The 18,412-nt window shown below is 38.7% G+C and overlaps 1 protein-coding gene across 3 annotated transcripts; it reads right to left on the bottom strand.

Annotated features, from left to right (window-relative positions):
• Window positions 1-311: 311 nt before the first annotated feature.
• ABCE1 (ATP binding cassette subfamily E member 1) lies at window positions 312-18,347 on the bottom strand. 3 transcript variants are annotated; one of them, XM_075421059.1, is made up of 19 exons: window positions 17,852-17,994; window positions 15,079-15,207; window positions 11,948-12,115; window positions 11,571-11,656; window positions 11,091-11,188; window positions 10,579-10,696; window positions 8,511-8,648; window positions 8,274-8,343; window positions 7,062-7,158; window positions 6,015-6,104; window positions 5,298-5,419; window positions 4,382-4,603; window positions 3,968-4,027; window positions 3,827-3,885; window positions 3,549-3,659; window positions 3,320-3,462; window positions 3,092-3,214; window positions 1,840-1,951; window positions 312-1,601 (listed from the first exon to the last, which is right to left on the bottom strand). In XM_075421059.1, exons 3-19 carry the CDS (start codon window positions 12,048-12,050, stop codon window positions 1,554-1,556), a joined length of 1,800 nt encoding a protein of 599 aa, XP_075277174.1. In that variant the 5' UTR covers window positions 12,051-12,115; window positions 15,079-15,207; window positions 17,852-17,994; the 3' UTR covers window positions 312-1,553. The 3 variants fall into 3 exon arrangements, with proteins under 3 accessions (XP_075277174.1, XP_075277172.1, XP_075277171.1); XM_075421057.1 differs by lacking the exons at window positions 15,079-15,207; window positions 17,852-17,994 and adding an exon at window positions 18,050-18,347; XM_075421056.1 differs by lacking the exon at window positions 15,079-15,207 and having other exon boundaries at window positions 1,072-1,601.
• Window positions 18,348-18,412: the final 65 nt, after the last annotated feature.

Below are 18,412 nucleotides of genomic sequence, written 5' to 3'. Positions count from 1 at the left end.
GAAGATGGTGGGTGCCAGCAATTACAGATGGAAGGAGGAGCTGGTCAGGATTCTCACACCTGCTAGTAAGTTTGAAAGGATCAGTTTTGTCTCAGTTTCCCCACCTAAGAGAACCCTTTCTAATGAACCACAGCTTTGCTGCTGGAAATACTGTGTATCTGTTGATGAAAATGGTAGTTTTAGTAGGATGTTTAATCTGCTACATGATGCTCATTTTAATGTGCTTCTAAAAACTGAGATTTGATCGCGAAGTAGAGAACAGAATACTACTTCATTGTGTTACAAAGCAGTGCTACTACGTGAAAGTGAACTCTGTACATAAACAGGATGTTTTATTCAAGTTCACAAGCTGTCTGCAAGGTGAAACATGCTTGTTTTCTTTTCAGATAATCAGTACAACACCAGGGGATCTCTTAACCTGCAGGCTTTGAAACATCCAATTTGGTTTTGTAAATCCCATTAGGTAGGGTGCTATTAGAGCTGTTGGAGAGAGGATGCTTTTCTGTACACATAAAAACTGAAACCTTCCTCTGTTCAGAAAAGGCCTAGATGTAAGGTAGACCCTGTGCTGAGGGATGAGCTGCCATACCCTCTTCAGTCCTTAACAAAGCTGTATATAGATGATCAGTCCATTACAAGCTTTTAGGTGAGCGTTCTCTCCAGCTCTGTGCAGCGCTATCACAGTACGGGAGGAGGGTGTTGTTGGTAAGTGTTAGTACTTTGTGAAACAGGTAGCTTTATTACTCAAAACCCTACTTCCCATAGCATACTGTCAAGTCTGTAGAACAAGCAACCAGAGAAAACAGCCGTTAACCTTTCTTTACTATGCAGGTCTAAGTCACGGAAGATTAAAAGGATTTGATTATTCTCCTGTAACTAGGTCTGAAAAGATGCACAGGGACAGACGGCTGATAAAGGTGTAGATCTCTTCCTTTATGTTGTTATATGTATTTTGTACTCCATCTTTTGTGTGTTCCTTTCTATAGTGTGAGAAAAGGTGTGCATGACAACATCATATACATACTTTTGAATTAGTAATTCAAGAATTTTTGCACTGTGTCACAGAAGAGCTTTAAGTTACGAGGATATTTATTTACGAACCCTCAGCCAGAGAGATTCAGCCTTTTTAAAATAGGAGTTGTTTCTGTATCTTGACATTTCTTGGTAAGGGTCCCTCTTATACATAAAACAGCTTCAAAGATTTTTAAAATGAGGAAGTTCAGTCAGTACTTGGTACATGAGTGAGATACATGGAATTGAAAACCTCCCTTAAATTTTGAAAAATCTGGAGACTCGTTTGCAGAATTTTGAGGTGGTCTATTTTGAAAGTATTACACTGAAAATAGGGCTGTGTCACCAAAATATAGAAAGTGGCAGTTTTACTCAGGCTAGGATTTACACTGCTACTGGTCTCAGACGTTACAGGCAGCAAGAGATTTTAAGCTCCAAAACATGAAGTGTTCTAAAACCTGATTGAGCCTTCTCATCCACAGATGTTTGGATTCCAATATGCATTTCTATATGCCAGTTACAAAGATGCTCAGATTCAATATTTAGTCATCCAGGAAAAAGTAGTTTCCACTTTTCTTTTGTTCCACATCCTTGGGAAGAGAAAAAAAGGTCAATGTTACTTGAAATAGTCTTTGGCGGACTTGAACATGGCTGAAACAAAAGACACTTATCTGAACTCCTTTCTACTTGCCTTAATATAATACTCTTACTGCTGTTCTCAAGCACAGCAAAACTACCACGTTAGTCTTCATTTTGTTCCTTATTTTAAAACCTGGCTTCATATTAAAGAGTCATGGCTTCTTTACTGTAAAGGTGCTTCTGTCTTACCTTGATTGAATTGAGTTTGTTTATTCTTGGTCTGTAATTGTTGGGATCTCTTCTAAAAGTGATTTCAAGTTGAGATAAAAACTTATTCATTCCAGCCAAAAGAGTCTGCGGACTGTTAAGAGAGAAGAACATTGTAGTGAAGTTTTCAGAAGTTCTGTACTATGCCGATTACAGGCAGCCTTGATCTCCATCCTGAGCTCATTCCAGTCTGGTAATGCAAACGTGAGCCGTAGTTGACACACCAGGACGGGCTACATTTTCAGTCAAATGGTGTCTTGGACAGAAAGTCCTAACTGCTGCTCTCCTCTTTCAGCACTATCTCAAGATGGCACAAGAAGTCTTCAGCCTGCTAGCTTTACATTCTTGTTACTTTGTATCTACACACGTGTGTGCTGGCACAGTTATTTACATTCAAAGAAAAAAAAAAAAAGAGTTGCACTATGAGTAAGGTACAACAACGGTCCTAACCATTTCTCAGCATCAGTGTATGTTACGTGATCGTGACTTTTTTAATCCAAACAAGTGTGTTCTTAGAAGGAACACCATCAAACCCAGCCTAGCGCTGTGTTGTAAAGGCAGTACTAGACCAACGTGTTTACTTCATCTGGCTCACATTAAGTACTTGCTACTTCCACTGTTCTAAAAGCCTGGTTTCTAATAAGGCTGCTGCTCAAAAGTTTCTGTAATGAAATTATTTACAGGAATAAAACCAGATATATCAAAAGGGACAGTTTTGACAGAGTAAAAATCATAGATACTGGACACATTACATGTTGCTGTCAAACCCTGCACTTCACAATATCTGCATACATGTACCCCTAGTACACTGCTTTCTCTTAATACAGCTGGAAGTTATTTTCATAAGCATACCTGGTTTACCCTTGGCCCTTTTTTTCATTCCTTGCAATCAATGCCACTTCCTTGTTCTCCTCTGATTGTAATTTAATGGGTGTGCAGTTGCTTAAGGCTAGTTTAAGCCAGGAGCTGGTCTAGTTTTTGAGGGCTTGGTTACACTCTCCAGCTAGGCCTCAACTCTGTGTCTAGGCAGCCTCAAAGTGTGGGTCAATCCCATTTTCTTTTCCTTGCTTTGAAACAGAAGACAGAACCCTCAGGACACTCTTGGATAACTTTAAATGCAGATTAAATTTCCGTTGGCAAGGATGCTTCACCTCCTTATTTTTTTTGATGCCTCTGATAAACCATTTATGTTGTCCTCTTTTATCTTGCTTACTAATCCAAACAGGTCTCTTACCTGTTCGCAAGGGTGTTCTTGGAAGGAATACCATCAAAAACAATCACACGATCAGCAAGATACGTTGCCATGATAAAATCATGTTCTACCACAAAAGCTGTTTTTTTAGCATGGAGAATGAAACTGAAATAGAAATACAGAAAGTGAGAGAGCTGATGGTACAGTAAGTTTTACTTATTGTAAAACTACTGAAAATATCAGGGACTTTTCCCATCATGTATACTTTACCGTTTAATGACTCTAGCCGCCATTAGACGTTGCTCAGAGTCCAAATATGCTGAAGGTTCATCAATTAGGTAGACATCTGCAGGTTTACCAAGACAAAGAGCTAATGCGACACGCTGCAGCTCACCACCAGACAGTGTTTGAACCTACAGGGGTGGGGGGGGAATAAGACCATATTTAGTTCAGGTACAGGTTGAACAAAAGTTAGGATGTTGTCTCAGGCAATTAATACCTCCTGGTCAATGATGTTTTCTATTTGAAGAGGTTTCATTACATCAGTTACAAACTGGGGGTGCGTATAGGCATCTCTGATCTTCTCATGCAGTAGCTGACGGACACTTCCCTGTTAAAAGACAAATGTTGCCACTCAGTTTCATGCACCACACCACAAGGAAACATGAATAGAATTAATAGAGCTTTTTGTTCCGAACATAAAGAAATTCTGCCTGTGTACCAAGAACATGCATTTTGTACCAAACACAATACTTAATAAATAAGGCTTAAACGTACGGTAGATTTAGGACTGATCTTCTGTGGTTTGTAGCTGACATTTAGAACTGGGACCTCACCTATAAAAAGATAAAATTTATAATGAAAACAAGCCTTTCCAGTATCTTCAAAGTAGGTTACAACTAAGGTGTTAAGCAGTACCTCCTTCATCAGGTGTAAGTCTTCCTGCAAGCATTCGGATAAATGTAGTTTTGCCAGTTCCTAAAATAAAATGCAAGTTACACATTACTTCAGACTTTTTAATAACAGCCCTTTAACAACTGAGTCACTGATACAAAAAAATGAAGACCACATTTTAGAATTAGACTGCTTTGAGAATTCCTATATTCACTTCCAGCAAGCAGCACTTGCTAATACTTGCTTTTTCAAATGGAAGACACATCTACAGCTACAATAAGTGGCTAAGCTCTGACTGGCATGACGTCTTCTCTAGGAAACAAGCAGTTCAACCTGACTCAAAACCAGTAATTTTGAAGCCTGACTCCCACAATGAAAAATGGCTTTAGGATCCTATTTAGAGTTGTAGAACCAGTTTCCAACAAGAATTACACTTACCATTTTCCCCTAACATCACCATAATTTCAGAATCAGTGAATTCTCCAGCTACTATGGATAGTTCAAATTCTCCCATCTTTTTTTTCATTCCTGGATATTTGTACATACACATCTTTTTAACCTCTTCTTCATTAGCTGTCTCAGCCACTTTAAATACCAGAGATGCATCTCGAAATCTTAGATTTTCTGTTGGAACATAGCCATCTAGGAAAATGTTTATGCCTATGAAGGGAGGAAAAAAGATCATTAAAAAAGGTCTGCAACAAAGCAAGATAAGATTAATTTCAATTCTTGGCTGTAAATTCCAATCAAGTAAGGAGAACAGTGGATTTTAAATGGCATGTTAAAAGAGGCAACAAAACCTCCTATTTGAAAGTGTTTACATTATGCAAATTGAAGCAGAAAAAAATCTTACTAAAGTTACAGAAAGGCTACAGAAGCTCTTCCTGAAAAACCCGGTGTTAGTAATGTGTGTAGGGTTTAAATAAGTTACTACTGCTGGACCCATTCTCACAAAAACATTTATTACTGAGAGTCTCAGTGCTACAAGCGTGGTCAATTCAGTGAAACACTACATAACTCTGTACTGTGCAAACTGTCTCCTGCCCATTCTCTACTATTTATAGGGTCTTTTGTGTAGCTCCACTGTTTACAAAACACCTGCAAGTATCAAAATTACGTCCACAGCAACAGACAAAGGGCATTTCATAATTAAGACTTGGGGTTGAGTTATAAATTCAGGATCATGTAGAAAAGAAATTCTGCGCAAAATAAAACAGTAGTTTTTTAGATACTGAGCTGTAACAGGAAGAAGACATGTTGACATAAGAGACAACTAGCATTTTGGTATCTTTTTCTCTTCCACAGATTTTTTTTTTTTTGCTATGTTTAAAAAGAGAAATATGGCAAGAATTACCTTCTCTTACGCTGAAAGGCATAGTAACAACACCATAAGCACTTGGCACACCGTACAGGCAGCAGATAAAGTCAGAGAGATAATCTAACACACTTAGATCATGCTCTACAACAATAATGTACCTGAAAAATAGAGCCAGAGAGATGCTTTTATACTTCAGTGCAAAATGTTTTTTCTTTCTTTCTTACTGTAGTCTTGCATAAGCAAAAGCTGTCAACATGATTTTCATTTAATATGGTTTCTTATCTTTATACTAAATACGGACTTCAAATCTCTGATAAGCATTTTTTTAAAACTGTCCAGTAAACAGATGTTGTGAATGACAAGTTGAAAGTCCATCTTCAGTGTAAACTGGCAGCTTTTTTACGTACAATAAGTGGAAGAATATTGATTGACTGGAGTGAAAAATACTTAGCGCATTTTAAGTTAAAAAAAAAAAAAATCTTTGTGAGAAGGGGATGGAACAGCAATATTCACGTGAAAAACAGCCACCTATGTTTTCACGTCCTTATTACAAAATACTGAAATAGTACAGAAACTACAGGAAAGAAGTTTCCAAAATGCAAAGGAATAGATTACTGGCTTAGAATATTGTAAACACTGATTAGTGTAACATACTGACAAGTCAGCACTGCTAGGGAGATGGATCGGATGTTTCTTCCCTCTGTAAGTCACCTGTTACTGCAGTCTAGCAAAACATTTAAATTTTGTATTTACCTGTCAGGGTTTATTAGGGATCGAATAGTAATGGCAGCCTTCAGGCGCTGCTTGACATCTAGGTAGCTAGAAGGTTCATCAAACATGAAGCTAGCCCCAAAAGAAAGAATGAAGTCTTAGTGAATGCAAGCTTTCTACATATTCAAACCTAATACTACCATTTCAACCATTAAATACACAGAAATAAAAAGTTATCATTATTTATACTGAGAAAGACAGACAAAAAATGAGAATTATATACTGACACCTGCCTTGAGTCTCTCACTACTGTCACATGAAATTGCTAAATTGTTCAAGTTAAGTATTACTTTGCTAAAAGCTCTGACAGTTATCAAAAGTTACAAGAAATCAGCAATCAGTTAGGAATCCCATGCACTCAGTTCTGATTCAGGCTGAATTTAACAGGAACTGAAAAGTGCAAAAATACTTTAGGAGACTGGAAGAAGGACACCTTCCAAGAGAAAAACAAACCAACAAAACAAAGAAAAAAAACAACCCCAAACCGACACCAAAAAAACCACAACCCTAACAAAAAAATTTTAAATAATTTAAAAAATTTTAATAATTTTTTTAAAAATCCAAACAAAACAACAAAAAAATGAAACCCTGTATACTCTTCTGATCTTGCTTTCTTGGTCCAAAGGAGTCAGAAACAGCATAGACTAAACAGTAATTTTCTGGTTGCAGGACAGGAGGAGAGGGACACAAGTCCCCACAGGTGAGGAAGGATCTGTCAGATTTAGAGAGGCTAAGTGAGGTATGCTGTACAAACATTTACATGGGCGTAGGGAAAGGTTATCAAATTATGATGCTGAAATTTAACACTGGCCTCTGAAATTAGCTATTTCCAGTCAGATGAATTAAAGTATCGAAACCCCAGAGATTCTATAGGGACTATATAAGGATCTTGGCTACTGAGTTGGTAAAAAGAATTTTTTTCAAAAAATCCTTTTGTTTAAGTATTTCAAACAAAATTGGTATTTCTAACAATAAATGTAAATTAGAGGATCATATTCTGAGATAAATTCTGAAGTAAATTAAACGTACATATCAGCCTTCTGAATGCAAACAACTGCACAAGCAAATCTCTGAAGTTCTCCTCCTGAAAGGTCCTCAACATTTCTTTCTTTCAGATGGGTTAAGTCTGCAAATAAGTGGTTACTTTTAGATATTATAACCAATACAACAGTTCATATTTTTATTACCTACAGAAACATGTATAATCACAGCAGACATCCTGCTCAGAGGAAAAAAAAACAGAAGTAAAGTAAGTGTTCAGTTTACACAGAAGTATCATAATGCTATTTAAGTCACAGCAAGTTACAGCTTCTCTGCAGCATTAGCCAATTAATTTGTATGGCTGTTTCTTACCATGCAGAAGGATTACACTTCTATTTTTTTTTTCCACCACGTATTTGGCTAAGATTTCTGGCCCTAAAAAGAAACTATACTAGTTTTAAAAGTGTTTCTTCTTAGACCTGGCTGAAGAGTTCTGATTTGCAGGAAAATCAAGTCTCCCAAATGTTACAGCAAATGGGTGAAGTCAGTATTTTCTCAGCAGAATATACTTTTCAAGAATAGACTGTTTCACTAATAACTGAGACCCAAAGACCACACTCTTGGTGACACAATGCAGTCCCACCTTTACCACCCTAGTCTACCAAGAACCACACTGTTGTTAAATTAGTGACACCTGAATTAACACCTGAATTTAGTAACCGAATTCAAAACACCTACAAAAAATTTTCAGGGGTAGACTATGCAGATGTTCTTCTCATTAATTGCATTGTTCTCAGAAGTCAGTACTACTCCCGTTATAATTAGCTTCATACAGCCTTTTGGGGAGGGGGGGGGAGAAGTCTTTTTGTACTTGGGTAACATGTTCTATATGCTATGGTTCTCCAGGAGAGGATACTAAGATTTCGTCAGAGTTGTAAGCAAGCAAGAACAGCAGATGGTAACTGGAATCTTTCCAGATTTAAAAATAAATACTTTCTACCATCGCACAGAGACTGCATTAGATTCTGTTAACTAGTCATGTATCAATTAGTTTGCCTTTACCACTAGAAAGTATTATTTGCATTGGTTCAGATATGCTTACAGCAAGCCCCAGCCTTTAAACTAAAGCATCTTTACTTTCTCTCTTTTTTTTTAATCAGTATAATGTAAGTCTACTATCACATTAGTAGTAACATTATTTTTTTCAGTAAATAGAAGGTTCTCAAAGGCTTTCAAGTTTGACCTTACAAAATTACTTACCTAGCTGCTGACATACAACGGTTTGTGTCTTAGTTTCATCCTTCCTATCCAGAATTGATCCCACTGTTCCCTGCATGATAAATAATAAAAAACCCCACAACATTATTTCAACATTGAAAATTTCAGACATTAGTGGATTTTTGACATTGAATTATGCTGGTAAATAAAATATTTAAACACAAGAGAAGTATCAAGGGAAAAGCTCCCAACTTTCTATCAGCTCTTGAAATTTCTGACCTTTGCAGCTTTAGGGATCTGGTCCACGTACTGAGGTTTAATGATAGCTTTCAGGTCATCTTCCAGGATCTTGGTGAAATAATTTTGTAATTCAGATCCTCGGAAATAAGTCAAAATTTCTTGCCAGTCAGGTGGATCCTGTGAGAAAATTAAATGCTGTGTTTACTTATACCATTCTAAAAACATCATTAAAAAAATATTTAATTTTAAAATTCCAGTCAACACAGCAAATCGAGTATGCTTCAAGGTTAAAAAAAAAGCCTGGATAAAAGCTAGTTACCAAACTTATGTTGCTTCTGCAAAGTTTCCATTAAAAGAAAAAAAAGCAAAATTATAAAACTGCAAAATGGAGGGCAAAAGTTCTGATTTTTTTTCCCCAGGTGCACTGTCACTAGCCCTTTCAAGAAAAAGCATTTTAAATTTGCACCTAGGATATCCAAAACTGACCTTAGACAGCTATAAAGCTCCAAGTGAAACTATTTCATGGGGAGAATGATAGTAGGGATTAGTGTAACTGCATTTATTAGCCATTTGGTCCAGATAATACAAATGAAAATGGTTGGACTTGCACAAAAGATAAAAGTTTGGTCATTTTCTCTGTCTGTAGCAAACATTTCCAATACAAGAGAAGACAACAAAGGGGAAAAAAAAAAAAAAAAAAAAAAAAAAAAGAACCTGTCCAAAGCCCACAAAGAAGTCCCAACTCATACAGTTTTGTTTTACATTGCGTACTACTCTGCATGGTGCCAAGTTAATTATTCTGATGGTGAACAGTACGGAAACAGAGCAACACAGCCATATTTCCAAACCAAGCAAATACACAGAGGAAATGCTTCATAAGAAGCAACACGGAAGATTCAATTCATACCACGTGTTTCTGTGGTCATAATGATTTGGCTCTTCACAGGAAAGTCTGATTTTGGAAGCATGATAATTCAATTAAGTACACATTCAGAAAGTCAAAAATTTTGGTATTTCTGCAATACTACCACCTGAAACAAGAAGTCCACGATATAATACAAACCAAACTTGAAAGAGAATGGAAAACGTAGCTGGGAAATTATTATTTCTTTGTAGTTTTAAGTGGCAGCCTAATTTATTAAAACATTACTCTTTCAGGTAAAGAAACTGATGAAGAAAGTTTGAACATGCTTGTTCCTACAAGTCCTTCTCGAAGGACAAAACTGAGCATCAGAATTCAATTGTCATCAAGTGATTTGAGGGTGAGAAGGTGGTAACTGAAATATTGTCTGATAAGAAGAGTCACCATAGTTATTATTTATGTCTTTCATCTAATAATATTTACTCTTTGGAGTAGTGCTAGGTAAACAAACCCCTGTAAATTATTTTGCTTGCTAGCTGCACAGTTTGACTTAGTGTAAATACATAGGAAAATGGATTATGATCTCCCATGAAGACCAGCGGATTACAAGTTGTTCTATGTCTGGTTCTCAAAAAATACTATCAAAATTTCTAAGTATCTAGCAACATAAGAAACCAAGGTTTTTCAGAACTCAGTACTAAGTTTACAGTAGGAAATATCTTCAACAACTACCTAGGATAACAACATATTTTATAAGAGATCATCTCCAAAAGAATCAAAGATAAAAAAGCCTATGAGATCACAAGGATACACAGTAAACGCTCATAGACACTAGAGCTGTTCAGATAAAAACAATATTGAACTTCGAAGAAACGCCAAAACTTGAGCTATTTAAATCCCTTGATGGGGAACAGGTAAATTGTGCAGGGGAAAAAAGTTTACGTTTTTAAAGACAGGTATAAAAAAACCCTTAAGTGTGACTTAAAGACCGATTACAGTTTTTTGTGAGCTACAGTTATAATTAGTATCCTTATCTTTCTTGAAAGATACACAGAATTTGCAAAAAAGCCTTTGTTAACAACATCCTTCTACTATTGTTTCTGTGTGGAGTAGGTCACTGGCTGTTAATAGGGAAAGTGCCAGCATCCTCACAAATTCCATCATGTTCACAGATACGAAAATTCAGTGAAAAAATATAACCACAGCTACCTCTAATGCCAACTCTATTTTACTACTGATACCTACATCATATTTTCCAAGATTTGGCTTCTGTTTTCCTGCTAAAATTTTCAAGGCAGTTGATTTTCCAATACCATTGGTTCCAACCAATCCCAGTACTTCACCTGGACGAGGGATAGGCAACCTGTAAACATCGACAACTTTGGATTATATTAATGCCATCAGACACCAACATTTGGTGGTAAAGTAAATGTTACAACTTGTTTTCAGACTTCCTGATAATTTCAGCCTACTTTGTTAACTTGCCAATATATAGTTCAAATTAAATCAATATTCCTTAAATATAGAAGATCATAAGAAAGATTTAAGAGCAGTCTGTTCTTTAAACGGGAGCTCTGTAAAATAAGCACTAAAATGTTATTTCATTATAATATTGTTTAATAAGAAAAAAGTAATTAACATTCAAAAGCAAAGCTACTGAGGTAATAACCAAGAACACTTTGATGTGCACTATGTTTAGACTATCAAAAACCTTGGGTTTTTTCATCTCTTTTACATTGATTTGAAAAATAAAATACCTGTGAAGTTTGAAGGCATTGGCACAATATCTATGCGTTGTTTCTTTCTCCAGGTTGCTAGGTAAGTTAACAATTGACAAGGCTCCAAAAGGACATTTCTGTAATTGAAATAAATTTATAGATTACCAGTGCACACAATCTATTAACAAAATGCTGTGTTCTGTATTGCACCCAACTGTGCATTTACTTTTAAAAGAACTTTTACCAAATTACTTCACTTTCATTTACATAGTCCAGTTTCCAAAAAAAGTTATATACCACATTTTTCAAATTAAACAGTCAGCAGACTGTCAGTCTACAATACAAATAAGGCAGACTGCAGATATTCTCTAACTCTTTTACAAAAACGTCTTTCTACTGCTAGGTGTCTGTAGCCACAAACAAACCCAAACAAAATCAAACATTATTAACATGCGTTACTAAATATAATAGCATAATAAGGAAATGTTATCACTCTAAATAAAGCAGCCTAACTTTTACCTTGATGCAAATACCACAACCAATACAAAGTGTTTCTGAGATCCACGCTATTTTGCTCTGTGATGTGACTTCTATGCAAAGTTTTCCTGGTGAAAAAGAATAAGATTAACTCAGGAAAGTTTCTGATGAATCAGAATTCTTGCCAGTACTACTAGATTCCACAGAGGAACATGTAACTGATTAACGTTCACTGCAGCTTCAGATCATCCGAAGACCTGAAATGTGGCATTACTACTATGAGTTGTTCATGCTTTCAGTGATAATTCTAAAGGCTTTATGAACCGAAGCATGCAATTATAAAAAACTAGTTCATTCTAGCAGAACATAATTTAAAACTCTCCAACTGCTTAAATACTTTGTAAAGTTACATTTCTTACCCATTCGAACCACAGGACAACTCTTCTTGCATTCTTGACGGCATTTCTTTGGCTTACACTTGTCATGGTTGACAATAGCAATTCTTGTTAATTTGTCTGCCATAATGCACAATTTAGGGTTAAACACATACACCAATTATGAGGAGGAATAGTGGGAGTCTTCCAGATCTTAAGAAAAAAAAAAAAAATCCAAAAGAGAACAAAATTAGCGACAGCAAAGAGAAGAACATATGTATCTGAAGTTACTACTAGCATAGTTCAGAGATTTTTTTTTTTCCTCTTTTAAGCAAGATGTCAAACAGGGCAAAGTCTCAGATACAAGTCGTAAGGATACTGATGTGTAAATAACTGCACAAATCTTCAACAGCAGCTTTCCATTACTATTTCTCCACTGTAAAATAAAACTGTGATTATATTCGAGAATGTACTTGTTTCCAAGAAAAGCATGTTATCATAAGAACAGAAGAATATATACTGCTGCAAATTTCAGCTTCGCAAGCTGCCTTATGTAAAGTAACCTTGTTCATGGTAGAGTGTCTGATAAAATTGTGACTACAACTATTACTCCAAGAATCTGGTTACAATATTCATTTTTCAAATTGTATGCCAATATTCTTTATTAAATGATTAAGATAGTGTAAAAATTCAACCAGTTTTCAAAGTCACAATTTGTAGTTGCATATAGAAAAGTAGTCCAGGCAATGGGAACAGACATACATGATGATGTTTGATTTCTTTTACCTTGGGTGTCGTTAGTATTTGAATAATTCTGCATTTCCTAATATGGTATCAATGACTCTAATAGATGCCAATAAAAGTAAGCAAGATTCTTTATAAAATGATTTCATTTTTAGAAGAAAAAAATCTTGGAGTACTAGACCATTAAATATTCCTGACATCACAAATAAATGCACTTGAAGAAGGGAAATTACTACTTGTATTCCTTTACATAACTGTCTCTTCCCTTGCACATTTGTAATGCACACTGAGAAACACTGGGCTGTACTGGGAATTTACGTCAATAATGTAGCAGCAGGGAGGGAAGGACAAAGAATTTTCAATTTAAGTCTTGACAGATAAAAAGGTGGAATGTATTTTAAAGTGCATTTATATTTCCTTTACCATATTCACACATGGTACTGAGAATAACAATTACAACGACATTATCTGCCTGTGAGCAACACACAGCTAAGGACAACCCCCTCCACTCACTCCTGCTCCAGAACAACAAAGACAACTGAATTATGAGGCTCCGGGAAGTTTACAAGATATTATAGAGGACAAACAGATTTTTTTTTTTTTAGGTCTAAAGAGAGACCATAAAGAAAGCACAAAGCATTTCCAGTTTAACACCACTAAATAAAGTGATGGTGGCCCTACAGATGATGTCAATTCAAAACCGTTTCAATTCAATGCAGTATGTTATCAGTAGTTCAAAGACATAACTGGGAAAGAGTCTTGAAATGCTTCAGGTTTCCACACAGACCACACGTGCACTTCCTTCCAAGTATTCCAACATTTCTTATTAAAGAAAATATTTTCTGTTGGATGTCCAGTTCATCCTTCCTCCACCAAACTAAAGTATCCTGCAGTGGTTTAAAGACTATTTACTACATATGGCTATTATATAAAGAAAGGCTGTACCTTTCAGTCTCCTGAAAGAAGCAAGAATAAAATATGCGTAAGGCGCCTTTATCATGTTAAACTCCTAAACTCCTAAACCCACCCATAAACTTTAGTTGGAAGGAATCCTATGGATACTGTCGCAGTATGAAAGAAAGGAAGACACTGGCATCTAAAAGGGAACAAAGGTCAGAAATTAAGATGATGTTGTATCTTTAAATCCATTACTACCACAGTTCTGAATATTTTAAGTGGTAGTCTTATTTCTCTTTTGAATTTCCAAAATATTTTTAAATTAATGTTCAAAGATCTTATTGATCAGATATAAATTAATGTAATTATCAGTCATGCTTCCAACCTTATTGTGGCAGGTTTTACTTTTAATATTTCAAAATTTTTTCTTTAATATTTTAACATTTCCTAAGCCAAAAAGTCTTAGTAACATAGTTGATGTTTTCAAATAAATGACTGAATATTTAAAAACAAATTTAAAAGTTATTTTACAGCGCCGTATCATCAGACCAGATTGGCAAAGTAGGGCTGAACACTGCAATTACATCCACAGACCAGGCCAACAGACATGGAATAACAGGTTTGCAACTCCCACTTTAATACATTTTTCTTTCATAAGAAAACATGAAACTGAAAGTCTTATTCTTAAAAACTACAAGGATGTTTGAGTCAGGGTAATCTTCTAGGAGACAGACACTGGATTTTGTCAATGCTTCAAATCTAGGTAAGTTCTTTGGGAATACATCCCAGAGGTTTTCACAAAAGTCCTGTAGTTTGCAGTGCGTAGAGTATTTGGGGGTGAATCACTCACTCTCCCGTCTCCCAAGGGGAGTGCCTCATGCGGGTCAGCCCTTTCTCCAGCAGCACCTGTTTGGCTGAGTACCCTGAGCAGACAGGCCACACTGTCTATCTTCTGGGCAGGGCTTTCCCTGCTAGTTATCTTCGCTCTAACTAGCATGTAAAATATTTCTATGGGTTACAAAAGCAAGCCCTAGAAGACTAAGCTGCCATACTTCAGGAGCTTGTCTCTCCCACCCAACCTCCCAAACCTCTGGTCGAGGTTACTGCCTGAGCAGGACAGACAGCAGACCAGACAAACTCTCTCCTCAGCCATCCACCCTTTCAGTCAAGTGCTTAGCTTAAAGCATCAAAGCAGGAGTGTGGAGTGGGGTTTGCTCTAAAAGACCAAGTCAAATATGGCTTAAAACAATTAGTTTTTGCCCCCTACCTCAGCAAGCTTTCCACCCAGTCTTCGTGGAACAGACTAAAAAGTTTAGACTACCCATTGCTGAATCAGACTGTGGTTGGCAAGTAATAAAACACCGTAAGATTTGGTTTTTTCTTCTAACTTACGTGGGAAAATGTCCATCTGTGGTGAAGAGTTTTGAACGCACCACAAAGGCAAGTACACCAAGCATTTATAAAGTACTTGGTAGACGGGAAACAGAACTCATGAACCAGCATGGACACACACACTTGTGCCCCCCTACTCTCACCTGCGTAATGGAAGTATCAGTTTATGCAAAACTCTGCAGTGGTCTTAAACCATTTTCAGTAAAAAAATATTTGTGACTTCTGTCACTTCTGCAGTATTTCCCAGACTGTTCTGATGTCCATGACGATAACTGTCCACAAAAGAAAATAATAATTTCTATTTAGAAATGACAGTCTAGAGCAAATTAAACAACACTGTCCAAAACCAGACTGAACTCCAGTTACATATTTATATACAGTTACATTGGTGGCACTTAACTTGACATACCAAATAGGATTGTCTGATTTCAGGGTGCAGACAGCAGAACTCTCAATACACTGAACACAAGTCCAGTGTTACATATTTATATACAGTTACATATTTATATACAGTTACATTGGTGGCACTTAACTTGACATACCAAATAGGATTGTCTGATTTCAGGGTGCAGATAGCAGAACTCTCAGTACACTGAACACAAGTCAGCAATGAATACAATATGCATACGCTACAACACAGCATACCAGTAATTGTTAAGTACAGTCAGCAGTTTAAGGGCAGGAGAAACTGGTATTCAGAAACATTTAAGTGCATGTCTGTATTTCTGCTTTCCAAACCAAGAAGAACAGAACAAAACCAGTATGAAAATATTAATTTGTTAATAACTAGAGAGTAAAGCATTATTTTGAATTAGTGAATTTTGATGCAGCGACAACAGAAAATCTTTCCAGAACGATAGACTGATGGCACAGGAGAAAGAATGAGAGGAGTAACAACTGCTAGCCCCCTCCCCCCCCCCCCCCCCCAAAAAAAGTTCTAAAGACCTTGACAGTATCATTTATTGAAGCCAAAAGCTGTCCACTAAATCCTATTGACACAATACAAACACTAAAAAACATGTCTAAGAACAAGACAAAAAACATGTTATCACAAATATCTTAAGTCAGCATTCTTGGACTCTGACACAGCTGCTGCTATCTTTGACATGCCAGAAAAAAAAAAAAAAGCACATAAGTAGACCTTGCTACTTGTCACAAAAGGCAACAGTAATGTACAACCTGTAGAACAAATGTAATGCACTTGCAATATGAAATACTAATACATATTTCTTTCACAGGCATTAGAGTTATATTAGAATTTACTAAGTCAAGTCAATTATGACCAAGAAGGATTTATAATTGCATAGAATTATTCAAACTTAAAGAAATGTTAAAAAAAACAAACCAGTAAATGAAGACTGAAATATAACCAGAGACAATTCAATTAAATGATGTAAAGGAGAGATCTGTGTTGATAATTAAGCCATAGTTTAGTTACTTTGCAGAAAAAGTTAACATTTTATTAAATTACATTGCATCAGATCTCAAAGATAAATGCTGTGGAAAGAATTGAGAATGAGTAGCACTTGCACTTTCCTCTGAACATAATTAACCTCAAGAAGTATCTCTGAGTCCACTGCTAATGGAGTACACATGGTCACTCCATAACAAGAACAAGAAAGTGAAGGACTAGAATACCCGAAGAAAATTTAAATGACAGACAAAGAACAGATTTTCAAACTGCATACGGAAGCATTTGTAAGCATTAAAGCGAAATAATAGTAAATGTTACAAGTAAAAAAGAAAATTTACTAAGAATTAAGAACTAGTCTATGCTTAAGGTTTTGACATTTGTTTTAGAAACGAAGACAATCTACAAAAAGAAGTTTACACAAGCCCCAAATCTCCCTACTGCATTTAACTCATTATATTACTCATAAGGCATGACATGAATATGAAAATAAATACAATGTTAACATGAAAGGCACACGGTCAAACATACTGATGCAGCATAATAAGTGGGTGTGTTTAGCTGGTGCTGAACAGTATTAATTATCACTCTCTAATATTTTCTTTGAACATGAAGTAAAACGCATGGGAATAAACCCATAAATTAGCAATCTACCATGTGAAAATCACAGAAATATTTCACGACGACTTGTTTAGGAAACCATAGCAGAGAAACTTAAGTTAGAGCTTGAAAACCGTCACAGAACCCTGCAGGTGAAATAACCAAGTGCATTCCAGAGGGGAATCACTACCGTGGTGCTAGAGAAAAGCCTCGCCATGTTCTTATTTTCACACGTACCTTGTAAAGACCAGCCTTACCCTATGACCGTACCAAACCCGCAAGAAGTCTTGATCTCCTCGCCACAGAAGCACGTAGACAGACATTATCTATCCCCAAAATAAGTCAAAACACGGTTTTTCCCCCAGCAGAGGAAGTCCCCTGCTTCCACAGTAGGCAGGCACCGGCCCTCCCCTCCCTGGAGCCCGGCCGCCCCGACGCGCGGAAAGCCGTTCCGCGGGGGGGAACCGGCGTCTCTGCGCCCCCCCGCTGCTGCTGCACCGCACAGGGCGGCTGGCGAAACCGCAAAGCGCCGGCGGACGACGTACAACCCGCCAGGGACGCCGAACCGCCGGAGCGGGCCGTGCCCCCGGGGAAGGGGCGGCCTCCCGCCCCACGCTGCCCGATCGTTCCGCCCGGGCCGTGCCGCCGCCGCAACCGAGCCCCCGATCCCATGGAGCGGGCGACCCGGCTGCCTCTGAGCCAGGGGCACAACGACTTCCAGGAGCGGCCGGACCCGAGGCCCGGGCGAGGAGCGCTGCGGGCGAGCCCCAGGCCCCGGCGCCGCGGGAAGAGAAGGCCGCCGGCGGCTGCCGGCAGAGGGAGAGGGCCCCTAACCCCCCCCCCCCCCCGCCCCCCGTGCGAGAACGCCGGTATCCCCCCACCCGCTACCGCCGGAGGCTGCTCACCGGGAGATGGGGGACAGAGCGAGGCGCCCCCGCACCCCGGCCGGGCCGCACCGGGGAAACGCGTCCCCTGCGCCGGGGGCCGGCACGCAACGTGCTCCCGCCGCCGCCAGCCGGCCAAGATGGCCGCCGCCCCCGCAGGGAGGGGCCTGGGCGCGCACCATAGAGGAGAGGGGAAGGAAGGGAGGGAGGGAGGCTCACCATAGAGAAAGCGCGTCCCTTCGGAGAGAGGGAGAGAGAGCGGCACCTCCTGGCACGGGGAGGGGCGGGGCACGGGCGGTGTCAGTCCGTGCGCTGGGGACACGGCAGTTCGTGACGCCATCTCCGGTGACGCCGCCAGAGGCGCGTTACGCGCGGAGTGTGTGCGCTGCCCCAGCTCGCCGCCCGCGTCGCGGGGCGCTCCGTGAAGCGGGGGCCCGGCGCGTAACGGCGCACACCGGCCCAGCACTGAGGGGAGTCCCCGGGGCAGCAAGCCCCGCCCCGGGCCCCCAGCGCGCGCCGAGCTCCGCCTCTCCCCACCGGGCGCACGCGGGCACCTGCGGGCGGGCTCCGCCCCCCCCGCCC

The sequence above is a fragment of the Opisthocomus hoazin genome, chromosome 5 (genome assembly GCF_030867145.1).
Source record: "Opisthocomus hoazin isolate bOpiHoa1 chromosome 5, bOpiHoa1.hap1, whole genome shotgun sequence".
NCBI classification, from domain to species: domain Eukaryota; kingdom Metazoa; phylum Chordata; class Aves; order Opisthocomiformes; family Opisthocomidae; genus Opisthocomus; species Opisthocomus hoazin.
Note: the sequence above shows the minus strand (reverse complement) of the source record. Positions and strands in the feature narration are given on the sequence as shown.

Excerpts from the sequence above, each read along its gene's own strand:
- ABCE1 (XM_075421057.1), bottom strand. The coding sequence starts at position 12,050 with ATGGCAGACAAATTAACAAGAATTGCTATTGTCAACCATGACAAGTGT. Across the intron at positions 11,189-11,570 it reads GTTGTGGTATTTGCATCAAG|AAATGTCCTTTTGGAGCCTT; the intron begins GTAAAAGTTAGG and ends TTTCAATTACAG. Across the intron at positions 1,952-3,091 it reads AAGAACACCCTTGCGAACAG|TCCGCAGACTCTTTTGGCTG; the intron begins GTAAGAGACCTG and ends CTCTCTTAACAG.